This window comes from Lepidochelys kempii, chromosome 12 (assembly GCF_965140265.1).
Source record: "Lepidochelys kempii isolate rLepKem1 chromosome 12, rLepKem1.hap2, whole genome shotgun sequence".
Classification (NCBI taxonomy): domain Eukaryota; kingdom Metazoa; phylum Chordata; order Testudines; family Cheloniidae; genus Lepidochelys; species Lepidochelys kempii.
Window position 1 is genome coordinate 40451511 of NC_133267.1, and position 15283 is coordinate 40466793.

The 15283-nt window shown below is 55.3% G+C and overlaps 1 protein-coding gene across 1 annotated transcript in view; it reads left to right on the forward strand.

Annotated features, from left to right (window-relative positions):
* The first annotated feature begins 4137 nt into the window (after positions 1-4137).
* LOC140896452 (B-cadherin-like) overlaps positions 4138-15283 on the forward strand; it is a 44086-nt gene continuing 32940 nt past the window's right edge. The window contains exons 1-2 of the mRNA XM_073308308.1: positions 4138-4289; positions 5085-5202. Of these exons, the coding sequence (XP_073164409.1) occupies positions 4242-4289; positions 5085-5202 (166 nt within the window). The 5' untranslated portion in view covers positions 4138-4241. The remainder of the gene's footprint in view (positions 4290-5084; positions 5203-15283) is intronic.

The following is a 15283-nucleotide window of genomic DNA, read 5'->3' on the forward strand; positions in this document are numbered from 1 at the left end:
ACTAGAACCATTGGGATATTTTTTTTCATTTAGATCCAATCATGTGAGTGAACAAAGCCAGCGTCCCTCCCTTCAACCTACCAAACGCACATTCAACTCTCATTCTGCACCTGCTGAGCCAGAGGCTGATGCTTCCCTTGGTGTTGTCGAGGGGGCTGGTGTACAGCTTCATGAGCCAGGGGTAGGCCGGGTCCCCCAGGATCACAACTGGCATTTCAACATCACCAGAGTTAACTCTCTGGTTGTCAAAGACTGCCCCTGCTTGTAACTTTCTGAACAGTCCTGTGTGCGTAAAGATGCGTGTGTCATGCACCTTCCCTGACCAGCCCACACTGATGTCAGTGATGCATCCCTGGTGAGCCACCAATGTGTGTGTAACCGCAGAAACATAGCCCTTGCTGTTGACGTACGGTGTTGCAAGGTGAGCTGGTGCCAAAATAGGAATACATGTGCTATCTATCACCCCACGGCAGTTTGGGAGCACCATTGCAGCAGATTCATCCACTATGTCCTGCACGTTACAGAGAATCACAGACCTGCCCAGCAGGAGACGAGGAGTGGCCTTCACACTTGCCTGCCAACGGCCCCCACTGTGGATCTTCCAGGTCCCAAGTGATTGCCCACTGACCAGCAGCAAGCTGGTGTTGCAAGCTTTCACAGTTCAATCACCGTTCTCTTCTCAGCTGGGAATACATTTCTCCTTCTGGTGTCCCTGCACTGGAGGGCTGGACTGAGCTCAGAGCCCTCAGATGGCCTGTACTACGACACCATCCACCAGTCAGTGCTCGTTTCTAGGGGCGAGAAGCACGCTCCACCCTCAGCAGCTACTCCTCGAAAGCCGCCAACATCTTGAACTGGTTTCCGTTGTGTCCCACGCAATCTGTCCTCCACGAAATCATCCCGTTCCCCGGTGCTGTGGTTCTTCGTGCAGCCCTGCAAATACTGGACTGTCGTTCAGCCTGGGCTTGTAACGCTCATGCCAACGGTGCACAGCTGTGCAGGGCCGCAGGCTCCGTGTTTCTGTCAGAGACGATGAACCGCAAAAAGGGCCAGGCCGGTGTGTGAGATGTTTTTAAAAGGCGTGCATATCATGGGATACGGATGGCACCACTGCGGGATGAAGTTGCATGCTGGGAACTTGACCCCCTTGCTCCCAGGCACCCCTGCGTGACTCAGTGCTGCCCTGCCATGTATTGCCAAGATTTCCCAGAAGACAATGTGCTGGACTGTGGTGAGCGGCACACTGGGAAACCTCCCCTGGGGCGCTGTGCTGTGCATCCACACACGCACGCCTGACGAGTTCGTGCAGCACCGATGCCCGGACCCAACGTGATCTACCAGTGTGCAACATACTAACCGCTGCAGCTCTATGCCACATTGCTCCTGTCAGCCCAGATCTGTAGTGTAGACATGGCCTGAGAGACCTCTCCGAGAATGCTGCTGTGCTGTGTTGTGCTCTGCCTTCCACGGTGCTGAGGTTGCTCTCAAGCCATCCTAACGCAGTCCCAGCGGGTTCACTACGAGCGTAGAGGGATCCCTGGGTGGTACAGAGCCAGGACAATGGCTCCTGAGCCACACCCAACTCTTCCCTGCTGCTAACCAACCCCTCATCTTAAGAGGTGCAATTCAGTCCACCTCTCCTGGGTCCCTGCACCACCACAGGGATGAATTCCAGCCAGCCAGGAGATGAGAGTTACCCAGGCCCTTGGGGCCAGGATCCCAGCTGCTCCCTCCCTCCCTCTCGGAAAGAGATGGATGCTAATGTGTCCTTCTGAACAAGCTAGAGTGACAGGGAGAGAAGGCTCCCCTAGCCCAGGCTGCCCTACAGTCTGGCCCTGCCTTCCAGGCGGGGGATGTGTTCCCAGATCCAGGAAAGGTTTGATGCTACCTTTGACAGGCAGATTTACAGATATTTGTGACAAGCCATGTGGCTGTACCCTGCCCTTCCCACTTACGAACCCACCATTTGCACAGGGCTGAGGGCTGGCCCTCACCCTCTCTCGGCTGGGCTGGGGCACATAGGTACCAGAGAAGCTGAGGGAGGCGCTACGGCCAGATCCTCAAAGGTAGTTCAGCTCCTAACTTCCACTGATTTGAAGGGAATGTGGGAGCCTAAATACCTCTGAGGACCTGGGCCTAAATTCACACCAAGCAGCTGGTTCTGTCTTCCTTGGTCCGTTCAATTCCCTGGTCCAGGCTGGGGTCGGGCTGAAGAACCTTGCTGTGCTTTTCTTCTGTTTGCTGACGGCCAGACAGGATCGGGCAAATTCACAAACAACAGCTGTTTCCGGGAAAGCATTTGCTCTGTGTTTGTGCAGAAAGGGCACTTCAGCCACCTGTTTCTGCCATCAGGTGGCCATTGAGCCTGCGATAAAGACTGAAAGTTCACAGACCAGCTCCTCATCTGGTGGAACCTGGAAGTGACATCAGCGGAGTGTTGCCAGTTTACACCAGCTGAAGATATTTAACCCTAGATCCCAACCATCATGCACCCTAAGAGCCAGGATCAAGCTTTCCAATGTCAACGGAACCCAGAGAGGTCAGGACACTCTTATTGCAGGACAGAAGTTTCCTCTCCTGAAAACTTTACAGTCTGAGAACCTAAATCTGCAAACATGTACTTAAACAGCCTGATTGGTTTGGTTCTAGATTCCCCCCTGGAATTCCAACAGACAAAGGATGAGGGGCAGGTTGTGAAGTGATTGAGGGGTGACAGCAGGCATCTCACTGGTAATGATAGTTTGTATTTTTGGGTAGCACCCAGAAGCATCAGCTGAGCTGGGCCCCCCATTGTGCCGGGTGCTGCACAGACAAGTAGCAGGAGCCAGCCCTCGCCCCAGAGGCCTTGCAGTTCAAGGGCCAGTGAGTTGTTTCTGAGCAGCGCACAGTGGCTTGGTTTGGGAAATCTGCCTCTCCCGAAAATCCCAAATGGAAATGCACTTCCTGCAAGGCTGCCTTTACATTCACTCCTCTGACCTGTGCCACAGTTAGGGAGGCTAGAAGGGCGAGGACAAAACGCAGTGGCAGCTTTCAGGGGCTGGGCTGGGGCTGGGACAGTTCTGCCTTAGCCGGCTCCCTTGAGGCTGCAGAAGTGCATTTCTATTCTTTCCCGCAGAGGCCGGATCTGCGTCATCCGGGCTCTGCGGGTAAGTGGGGGGGAGGGATAACTCAGTGGGGGGGGAGGGATAGCTCAGTGGTTTGAGCATTGGCCTGCTAAACCCAGGGTTGTGAGTTCAATCCTTGAGGAGGCCATTTAGGGATCTGGGGCAAAAATTGGGGATTGGTTCTGCTTTGAGCAGGGGGTTGGACTAGATGACCTCCTGAGGTCCCTTCCAACCCTGATATTCTATGATTCTATGATCCCTCTCCCACGGGAGGAAATAATAAGGGGGCTAAGGAACACGCTGGATCTGCTTGTGTGCCTGTGACTTCGGCTGCACTGCCCTCTCCAGCCATGTCACCATGCCCCTCCCAGCAGCATCCAGCTGTGCCCGCATCCCAGGCCTTCCACAACTGCCACACACCCTGGGGACACCGCCGAGGCCAGCTTTGAGGGGGCTTGTTCCCAGGGTGAGAGAAGTGAGGATCATTTGTTATCTCATTGGTGTACACCCCCGCTCCCTGTCAGATTTGTCTGACGTCCCCTCAGGGCTCTAGGCACCTCCTGGGGAGCCCAGGCTCCTAATGCAAGCAGGCCGGATCCGCGCCGGGTGGGTCTGTCGGCCCAGGGGGCATTGCCCCGGCAGCTCTGCTGGACGTGAGCCCAGGCTCCCCCGCAGCGTTCTTGAGCAGGGACTGGCTCTCTGGGGCACCCAGCGCGGAGGGGCCTGCTCGGGCCCTGGGTGCTGCCTCAGGGTCCCTTTCTCCGGCCAGCCCGGGCCTTGCTGCCAGCACCCGGGCGGGCGAGCCCCTGTCCGGGCACCAGGCAGGGCTCGGAGCTGGATGCCCTGCGCAGGGGGCGCTGGAAGACACCTCTGGGGCAGACAAAGGGCTGCCCCGGGGAGCCAGGCCCTGCGGGCGAAGCAGGTCCAGGCTGGAGCCCGGACCGGACCGGACCGGGCCGAGCCGTGCCGCGCCAGAGCGGAGCGCACCCACCGCTGGCCCAGGGGCGGAGCCTCCTCACCTGCGGGGCGGGGCGCGGCGCTGGGAGCGGCCGCACCTGCCCGGCCGGCACTCGGCGCTGCAGCGCGCCCGGAGCAGAGCGAAGCCTCGATCCGCAGCGACCTGCCGCCTCCTGTCCCATGGGGCCGCCGCGGGGCCGCCTGCCCGGGCTCTGCCTGCTGCTGCTGGTAACGGGGCCGGTCCCCGCTCCCGCTCCCTTCCTGGGGCTGGACTGCGCCCCCCAGCTCCGCGAGGCCAGGGCGAGGCCGGGTGTCTCTTCTGGGGGGTTGTGCAGAGCCGCTTCCTGGAGCACCCGGCTGCCACCCCCTCAGCCTCCCATGCGCCCCTTCGTAGGGCAGCACCCGCCCTGGCTGCCCCACTACCACCCCCACTTTGTAAGGGCCGCTCCCCCCCCAGCTGCCACCCCCCTTCATGGGCAGCACCCCCTGCAGTGTGCCCCCCCCCGCTCTCTGAGGCACCCCTGCCTAGGCAGTGGGTTGCTGTACTTGTGGTGTGCTGGGGTGGCGTTGGCCAGCATTGTGCACAGTAGCCAGGCGCTGACTCCAGCGTTCAGGGCTCGTTGGACTCTCCAGGGTCTGGGATCCAGGGCTGGGACTCTCATGGGACAGGCTCTGCCATGAGGCTGCCGGTCTGTGACACAGACTTTCTCCCTGGAGCCTAGTGCTCCTGCCTCACCTGGATTCTGGCAGTGCAGAGGGCAAGGGAGGGCTCAACTGCACATGGAATTTCCTTCTAAACAGGGGGATTTTCTGGGAGGCTTACTGCTTGTGACCTGTCCCGGATGCCAGATACAGCTCCCTGGGGGCTAGGGGGACATGAGCTTTGGGACCCGTTCCTTCTGGCTCCTCCGAGTAGAATTCTCTAGGTAGGATTTTCGGGGGTCAGCACGATGGGGTTCAAGGGAAATCACAGACAGGGCAAGGCCAGAACATGCAACTTACTAACGCTTATTTCTTGGGAATCAGGCTGGCCGGTGGTTTTGCGAGGAGGTGTCGCAGTGCCAGCCAGGTTTTGGCTCCGAGAGCTACATCTTCCCTGTCTCCCGGCGGGATCTGGAGACTGGCCGAGTGCTGGGCAAAGGTAAGGTGACGTCTCAGCTCCTTGAATGCTCCACGCAAGGCAGGTGTTCTCCCACTTGATCTTAGGGCAGCTCACACCTTAATGTGGAGAGCGTTTCCCTCAGCTGTGTGTATGTCATCACACAGACTGTTCCTGATCATAGGTTCATAGAGTTTACAGCCAGAAGGGACCACAGTGGTCATCCCATCAGCCCACTTCAATAACTCGGGCCATGGGACTGCCTCGAATTAATCCCTGTTTGAACTAGAAAAACAGCCAATTTGGATGTAAAAATTACTGGAGCTGGAGAAACCACCAGATAACATCCTTACAGCAGGTACCGCTGATGGGGACAAGTACAGTTTGGAAAGGATTTAATGTGTTTCTAAATACTGCTGCTGGGAAAAGGGAGAGCCCATCGCCTTTGAGCTGTGGAGATATGGCTGGTCACAAGACCGCAGTTTGCTTTACGCTTTTGCGTCTCCCCGTGCTGTAACAGTGACAGAAGTTTCACTGAAAGAAAAGGAGGACTTGTGGCACCTTAGAGACTAACCAATTTATTTGAGCATGAGCTTTCATGAGCTACCGCTCACTTCACTAGATCAGTAAATGTTTATCAGTGTCTCCTGCTACTGACAGTAAAGTGTTAACAAGCAGTGAGGATCACTGAAATCTGCCCTTTCCCCTCTAGCTATGGGAGGGGTAAGGCAAGCTGAGAGCAGACTTGTTCAAACTAGCAGTCTTTGGGTGTTTAGCTTGTGTTTACTCACTGACAATCTGCCTTCAAAGCTTTTCACTATCATCTGTGTGCCCGGCAGCATGAATGCCCATTTCCTGCTCTTCTTACTGAAGTTTTGGTAATATGAGTGGGTCATCTGTTTGGCCTTCGTTGTGTAAATAAGGGTATTATTACTTACTTATTAATTAATTACTTAAATGGCATCCATTGGGGGACTTAGTTCTGGTTTGGCTATAAATTGCTGGGTCTCAGGCATGACCAACAAAACCAAAGCAGACAATCTGTCTACGTTGCTGTGGGCTCTTCAACTGTATCGTTTTCAGGGGAGGGACCCTTCCACGGCTGTGTGTAAAACACCTCGCACTAGACAAGTAGTAATTGCCAGCCTCCGGATGGCAGCAAGTCCAGCAAAAGCAGTGCCTCTGTTCTCTCTGAGCTTGTTGATAGGTTAAGTGAGCCCTCCCCGCACCCCGGTGCAGACACCCTCTGATGGAGCTTTGGTTGTGGTTCGGTTGGCAAGTGTAAGCTGGAGCATGCTTTCTGGGGTCACGACTGCATGCAATGCCTCTGACCCATCTCGGACAGAATGAATAGTTCTTTGTTCGTTACAGCTCCCACTAGCAGACTAGGCACTTCACAGATGCACAGGTGATGGGGGGGCCCTGTCTGGAGGCGCCTCCAATCCACATCTGTAAACCAAAAACCATCTGGCTAAAGCAGAGTTTGGGTCGCAGGTGTGTCAGTGATTCCATCTGGTTCCATCCCTCGCTATACATCACACTTCCTTTACAAATGTGCTGCACCTCTCAAACATCCAAACCTGACTTCTGGGAGTAGACCTAGCCACTACCCCGTAACCCTTCACTGCACCCATCACCTCCTCCAGTCAACGCTGCCCACTCAGACATAGTGTCATCCCAGGAAACTTGCAAAATCAAAAGAACAAATTAGCAGGAGAGCAGAAGTTCCACTTCCTCTTCATGGGTCTCCAGAAGACACAATCCCACTTAAACCCACTTCGTCACTCCCATGTCCTAGTGTTGATGACAAGTGCCCAAAGATGAGCTGAAGGAGGGTTTGTCCAGATGGCAATTCCCATTGCAGGCTGTGAAAGAGCCAAGACGCTCGTTCCCTAACATCATCAGAGATTTGGCAGCCTTTAAATCTGGCTTCTCAAGCTTCTACTAAGTGACGTTGGGGATGAAATTCCTATGCTCAGCATTCTGTGAAGAATGAGCTGGTGCAGAGGAACCATCAGTACTTAGCTGCCTTTGTTCCAATGTCCTGGAGTTGGCTGGTGCTTCCTTCACTGGCTACTATGGAACAAAGGAAAGCTGATTTTGTGTGTGACTGGTACCAAGAGTTGTGAGGTGTCTAGTGTCACAACTTTTGCTTGTGACTGCACCATTCCTGGAGACGTCTCTTCCATAACTGGCAGAATGCTTGGTGAGAAGCCATTGCCTAAACTTCTTCTCAAGAGGACAAACTGGTGCTTGGCTAGAACTCCATCTGGGGTCTCCTCTAGCCTGCGTCTGGCTTCCTTCTGGCTTGTGAGGAACAATGTGTAGCCATGCTAGGAAGTGGGCTGTGGGGGGGTCAGACCCTGTGAAGAGCGTGGTGAAAGGCGACAGACTGGAGACTTTGCTGGGGCATTTGGAACAGTGGTGGCCAGTGTGACTACTGCACTTTTAAGGGCCCGGATGCCTTGTGGGGCAGAGTTCTTTTGCAGCTGGAGGTAGACTGAGCCCAAGAATGAGCTGGTGCTGGGCAGAGCTTAGGACCCACTTGATTTTTGCTGCGGTGATCTGGTCTGGCAGCGTCGTTGGCTACCAAGACGTGACTCTTGTGTGTCCCGGTCCAAACATGCCTGTGTGTTCAGCATGGCTGTAAAATCAAGCCCCGTCCCTTTGCCCCTCGCCCGTATGGTGCCCTCTTGAATATCTTCAGCAAGTGCTCCTGCCCCTACTAGGGGCGCTTGTTTCTCTTCAGTTGTTATGGCAAAGTTGGCAGGAGCTGGGGCAGAGCCTATACCCCTAGGGAAGGCCTGGGAGCAATGCCCCCTCTTTCTCTTTGTGTTTGTGAAGCAGACAGAGGAAGGCAGGTGGGGTCTCGGGGTAGCACCTGTCAGGCTGGTAGCTCCTGTGTTCAGGTGGCTGGCTGCGTGCTGGGATCCTGCTGCAGTTCTCAGGGCTGCTCTGTTGATTTTTGACAGGGTTGCTATGGAAATGCTGTGTACTCCTGGTTAATGGTTGATAGGGTAGGTTGACAGTCTTTGGAAAGACAGGCAGGCTCAGGCCTAGCGCCTGTGCGCAGAGCCCTGCAGGTGAGTCGTTGAGGGCAGGGGAGAACCTCCTGGGAGCTCCTCCTGCTGAGTGAGGTCTTCAGAGGCCCTGCACCGTTGGGCCCCTGGAGCCTGGCAGACCGAAGTTAGACTTCGCACCTCTGTTGTCATTGCTCATTAGCAAAACTGCTTCGCGGGTCCCCTGCTCTGGGTCCCTCTGCCAAGTGCCCTGCTGCTAGTCTCGCCTGTGCTGGCGTGACAGGGTGGTTTGCCGCTCAGCGGCCTGAGTCATCTTTCTGCAAAGCCACCCCGATCCCTCAAGCTGGTGGTAGCTGGAAATTCCCTTGGTCACTGGCACGTTCTGCTTCCGGGTTGGGGGGGGGGGGAAGGGAGAGAGAAATTGCTCTGGGAGTGTCCCCCTCCTCCAAGGCCCAGTGTCTGGCTAACCCATTCAGAAGGCCTGACATCCTTGCTGCTTATTAGTAGGGTCCAAAGTTTGAGCAAACAGGAAGGTCTTGCCCCAGGCCTAGGGGCTTGCTAGAGGGAGGATGTTGCAGGTGTTGTCACTCTGCTGATTCCATAGCCAGTGGCAAGGAGCAGAATCCAGGTCTGGGCCTGGCAGCAAGAGCAATTCAGCAGGTTGTAATTCCCATCATAGGGCACGTGGAGAAGGGCGTACTGGGATCTGAGGCAATTCAGGCCTTTCTGGACTGTAACCCACACCTGCTGGGGGCAGAGTATGCAGCCCGCTGCTACGTGCTCATAGCAGTTTATGCCACGTGACACAAACTGTTCCATTCTGCGCTAGCTGAGGTGTCTGGGAGGCCCAAGCAGAGCCCTCTGCAGGGATCTGTCCTCCAGGTGAGAGGAGTGGATCCCAGCAGCAAGGTCTACATCACAGGAATGGCCACAGCTTCCTAGCCAGTTGAGGTGGGAAAAGACTCCAGGGACCACAACGCGAACGTAGGACTCCCGGGGAGAGGTGAGTCCAGTGTAACCCTGCTGCTGAAGCCTGTCGGAAGCTTGGATGTGCTCCTCTGACAGAAGGGGTCCCTGCCCAATGGGGTCATGTGCTTCTCACAGTTCAGTGGTCGATCAGAGGTTAGCCCCGTGCCATGGAGAGGAACGGGATCACTTGTATTTTCTGATGTTCTATATTAAACTGTCCACTCTGCATTAAGTTCTGGTTTAAGGGCTTGGTCCTTAGATGCCACAGGGGTAGATCTTTAAGAAACTTGATTGCAGTAAATTTGATCTAAAAGGCAGCCCCTGGAACTGGAGGATGGTTGTACTGAGCCGATGCTCCAGAAGAGCTAATCACGGCACTTCAAAGGGAATCAGCTGGGTCCTGTGACTGAAACACAGAAGCTTTCCCCAGGCTGATGAGTTGGGCTGTAATTAGGATGATTAGCTCAGGGTGTGTGCGCTTTCCAGCTGATGGCTTTGGATAGGTTTCAGGACTCATTGAGCTTAGGAGAGAAAAACACCTGTTGTGATCCTGACCGGAGGCCGCCCCCAGGCCTCTGGCTGGTTGTTTTTAAGTGGCCATCCAACTCGTGCATCTGCAGAAGTGGGGTTTTACCCACGAAGGCTGAGGCCCAAATAAATTGGTTAGTCTGTAAGGTGCCCCCGGACTTCTCGGGGTTTCTCTGGAGGAGGCTGGGTGCCTGCTCTAAACCTTTCCTACAGAGGTATTGCAGGATAAAGCCCTTAAAGAGCTAATGAAAGGGTTTGATGGAGGAAGAATGAATTGCAAAGAATAGATACTGCCTGCTGCATTATTCCCTCAGCAGCCATTAGCTAGAAACCCTTACACATCGTTTTGTAACCGCCCTGTCTGCCGGCCTTCCCGCCTGGTGGCAGATGCTGGGATCAAACCGTCCTCTCACGTAAGGGGTGGCAGGTGCTGGGATCAAGCCATCTCTTTCTGAAGGACCTCCGTAGCATTTGATGTTGAATTCAAAGCAGGTTGCTACCCATTCTTTGGATGGCAGCTGTTTCTGGCCTGCCTTGGGCTAGGAGCCAGGAATTCCTGAGCTTTTAGCTCTGGCACTGACTCACTAGTGACCATGGCAGGTCACTTCACCTCTGTGTCCCCAGGGTACGGAGGAGGAAATGGCACAGTGGCCGCACGTGGAGGGAGAGGACTAGCTTGTGCAGCACTTTGGAACAGATTTTTCTGGCTGATCCTGCCCATTCCATGATTGCAGCCAGGAGGGGTCAACCTCTGGAATCCAGGGCAGGGTGACATCTCCTGGAGAAGGCAGCTGCTGCTTCTCCCTCCTGTTTTATTTATTTGTTAAGCTTATCTGGTAATAGGGTCCTGCTGACACCCTCTGCCCTTCTCGGGGTCTCTGTGGCTTGTGGCCTCAGCTGTCCCGTGTGGCTGCTGGCGTCCAACTCTCGGGAACGCCTCAGTGACCGGCTTCTGGGGAGGCAGCAGCCGCGCGACTCCCTTGCTGACCTCCCTGCACCTTGTTCTGCCCCATCCCCTGCACTCTGTCTGTGGGCTTGTGTTGCGCTGGGACTGCCTCATCCAGAGACCTGGTCCCCAACCAGCGGCAAAGGCTGCCAGGGTTTGGGGCTTTGGCCAGCTTCCCAGGGCTAAGAGCATCCCTCTTAGGTTGTCACCTTTGGCAGCCTGGGTGAATTGTTCACTTTGTACATGATTTCGCCCTGAATCACCTTTTGGGAGAAACTCGGTGATTTCACCCTGAATCACCTTTTGGGAGAAACTCTGTCTCGCGAGCCTGACGTCGTGGTGAAACTTCAGTATGACATCAGGGGCCTGTCCGGGAGCAGGCAATTTCCATGGGAGAGGCGGGGTAGGAGTTCTGCCGTCCTGTTTGTCCCGGGGTCCAAAAAGCTGATGAGTCTCTCTGGACTCTCACTTCCTCCTACGACAGGTGTCTGCGTTTTGCGGAGGAGCGGCTGGATTTGGGTAAACACAGAGGCAAGTTGTTGCCCAAACCCAGGGGCTGATCGTACAAAGGCAGTGACAAAACAATCTACGACTGGCAATAAACCCAGAACCCCTCCCTGACTCCAGTGTGGGAGGCGAGAGCTTGTTTTGCTAATCTGCGGCTCTAAGCCTCTTATCTGTTAAGGAGGGGCTGGCGTTTCACGGCCAGTGAATGACTCGCCTCCACCTGCGCTGGGCCTGAATGAAGGAGCCCTGAGTCGGCTGAGAGTGATGTCATTGTTCCCTGGCCCAGCCTGGGCTGGAGCGAAAGTCTGCTCCATCCTTTAAGATGACCATATTCGGCGCTGCACGAAAGGTTAGCGTGGCATCCTCACTCTGGGATCACTGCACTGGTTTGTCGTCAGCCGAGGTTAACGTGACTCTGGGTGTCTGCTGCTGATAAGTGGGGACTAGGCAGCTTGCAGTAGCAAACAAGGACATCTGACCGCTTAGCTCCAGCTCTGTTGTGGGCCACTGACTTCCATGCCCTCTGTTTAATTCTGACCCTGGCGTATTCGGCTGTCCCTCTCTTTCTACCCTTTCCCCCCCCAGCTCAGGCCACAAGACTAGTTGAATTCAGACCTTTGCTCCTTCCAGTGAGGGTTGCCAGGCACCCGGTTTTCGACCAGAACGCCCGGTCAAAAAGGGACCCTGGTGGTTCTCTGACCAGGCCGTTAAAAGTCCGGTTGTGGTGCAGGCAGGCTCCTTGCCTGGATCCACACAGCTCCTGGAAGCAGCAACAGGTCCCTCCAGCTCCTAGGCGCAGGGGCCTACCCCGAGCGCCGGCTCCGCAGCTCCCATTGGCAGGGGTGGTGCCTGCGGACGGGGACAGCGTGCAGAGCCCCCGTGGCTTCCCCTGCGCCAAGGAGCCAGAGGGACCTGTTGCTGCTTCCAGGAGCCACCTGAAGTAAACCTGCACCCGGAGCCTGCACTCCTTGCCAGGCCACATAACCCCAGCCTGGAGCCCCCTGCTGTACCCCAACCCCTCATCCCCTCCCCCATCCCGGAGCCTGCACCCCCAGTCAGAGCCCTCACTCCCGCTCGCACTCCAACCCCTGCCCCAGCCCGGAGCCCCCTCCCTCACTCTCAACCCCTCATTTCTGGCCCCACCCCAGAGCCCGCTGCCCCAGCCCAGTGAAAATAAGTGCGTAAGTGAGGGAGGGGGAGAGCGAGCAATGGAGGGAGGGGGGATGGAGTTAATGTGGGGTGGGACCTCAGAGAAGGGGCAGGGCGGGGCCTTGGGGAAGGGGGCAGGGGAAGGGTGTTCAGTTTTCTGCAAATAGAAAGTTGGCAACCCTAGTTCCAGCTCTTAAACAACATACAATAAAATTCCAAAGCCTTCCAGAATCAGTGACTCCTTTTAGCTGAGCCTTCAGAAAATCTGTTTTCTACAAGTGGGAGGAATCCTGAAGCCCTTGTTCATCAAACCCTTAACGTCCCACAGCCCTTGTGCCCAGGGAGCCGTCTCTGTGGCCTAGGTACTCAGGGGCCTCCATCACTGTCAGATCCGTGCGCCTCGGGGTCCTCACACGCCTGTGAGGCAGGGCACTGCTGTTACCCCCATTGTACAGATGGGGAACCGAAGCACTAAGTGCCGTGCCCAAGGTCACACAGGAAATCTCTGGCAGAGCGGGGAATTGACCCTGGGTCTCCCAGATCTAGGCTAGCATCAGCCTTCTTTCCTATGTCACACAGTGAGCGGCGATGGATCTGGGCATCACATCCTGTGTCGAAAGCTCCCGCAGGCAGGTCACACTGTGACACCATGTGGCTGCTGTGACGGAGGGAGGAAAGAACAAGGGGCCTCCCCAGGCTGCCCCATTACTTTGTTAAAGGGCAGTAGGGACAGGCAAGTATCTCGTGTGAAGGCCGCACACTGCTCAGTGCTAGGCTGGTGCTCTCTGCCGTCGCCTGCCCTTTCAAAGTAGGACTGTCTGCCCAAGCTCGGGCGCTGGAGGCTTGTGTGGTGGTTCATGACGTGTGCCTGGGTGCAGTGTAGACACAGTGTTCTCACTGGGCAGCTTTTTCATGGGCAGAGAGCCTGGTTTGACTGATCATAGGTATAAGTAGCTTTGCCTGGCTCGGGGCTCTTCCTGCCCTGGCTGGGGGAGATCAGGGGACTAGAGCCGTATTGTGCAAGGGCAGAGTTTTAGGCCCATAACTGACTGCACGTCATTTGCCAGTAGTTCTGCGTGGGCCAGAAGCCACTTTTCAATGTCTAATATCTTGGCCTTTTGCTGTTTAAAGTTGATTAGAATGTGGGTTAGTGCATCCCGCAGGAGCCTAATGCAGCCATTTGTCTGAGTGGCTAACGCATCAACTCTTTTGCTTCTATCTTGAATTTTTTTTTTTTTTTTAAATCTACAAAACCCCTCCAGACCCTGCTCTTAGCGGCAGCTGCTCCGTCTCTGCAGAGCTGAGTTACAGGAGTTTCTAACTGAGCGGCTCCATTCTGTGGCAAATTCTGTCGGTGTGTTCCCTGGGCACCAGAGCAGGCAAGAGGGTTGGAGGGAAATCCACATGAACCTCAATCCAGTGCCCTGACGCTGCCTGGCTGGGCTCCTGTGCTGTGCGAGGATCGCTCCGTAGTGCTTCCGGGCACCTGTCCTGCGGGAGGAGGAATCTGACTGGCCAGGGACCAGGGTAAAAGTGAACCCTGCTGTGTGCTGTCTGGGTGTGGCTGGGCAGGAATGCACTTTCTTTCCAGCCAGGCTTCCTGGAGAAACAGGTTTAGCGGCTGCTTCTCTCCAATTTAAAGAAGAAGTCGGTTGGCCTCCATTCAGAGGCTCCCGGTGGCCAGGGGCGGTTCTCTCTCTTCTCTTGGGCCAACATGAGATTTTCTACAGCACGCTCCCTGGGCACATCCTCCTGGCCCAGAGCAGGGGGGCTGGGGAGCCAGCGTGCAGAGGGGAGAAGGAGAACATCTCATCTCCCCTCTCTCTAGGAGTACGAGCAGCACTGACTCCCTCCAAAGGGGCATCCCACCCCGTTCCCCTGGGCTGGAGGCGGTGCCTGGGCGCCGTTCAGGGGTCGGTTGGCGTCTGTAACCCTCCACTTCGCTTCGTGCTTAGCCTGGGCCTGTAGGTCTCTGAGCCTGAGCACTTTTCGCCTCCAGGCCCCACACCGAGGAGAGCAAATATTGCTCTCCCCGGCCTGCAGGTGGGGGGATGGGTGCCCAGAGAGCGAGTGACCAGGCCAAGGTCACAAAGCGAGCCTGTGGCTGAGCCAGGAATGGAACCTCGCGTCCCCCTGCGACCAGGCTGCCCCTCGCTGGCACGTGGGTAGGAATGGGCAGAGTGAGGACGTGGACGGTGTTTCGGGAACCTTTTCTGCCCGCGCATAGCGAGCAGGAGGGCAGCTCTGAGTCTTTGCCTAATGTGGCCGTTGCCTTAATTGTCCAAAGCATCTACTCTCACCCAGAAGGTTTATTGCAGGAAGAACAGATGTGGGAGTCATTCTGAGACTGGATTGAAATGGAAAATGAAATGAAATTTAGGGACTTTCCTACTTCACCTGTGATTTCTGTGTGGGGAAATCCTTCGCTGCCCACCTCCCATCCCTCTTATGGGTTTAAGACACCCTTAAACACAGCCATAGACTAACTCAACTTTGCATTATGTGATGGAGAAAGTGGCAAGTGTCTCATTATTATAATGATCTTGCATTATATGTTGCTGGATCCCAGAGCTTTGCAAACTCTGTAGCATGAATTGAGAAGGATTTCATACATTTTTGATGAGTGTTCCCTAAAATGGAAACACTTTGGAAACCGCTATGAAAACAAATGAAAGGTTCTGCTGGCTGTAACTTACCAGTGACTCCCTGGGTCTATTACTGAGCCTCCCTCTGGAAAATCGGTATTTGAAATCTAAAGAACTAATGTCCTGCTTGTTAGTTGAGACTAGACTCTGTTCCAGATCACTGGGGGGGGGGGCCTGGGAGATCATTTATCCCCATCATCTGGGGTTTTAAAAAAAAAACCTGGGGGACATGCTGGCAATATAAAAACTCATGATTATTTTTCACACTGGAAAAATTCTGAACTGGACTGGACTCTTCCTAGTTAGTGACTGTGTGAGTTCTTGTGCCCAGGAGTGACAAAGATATTAAATTGAGGTCC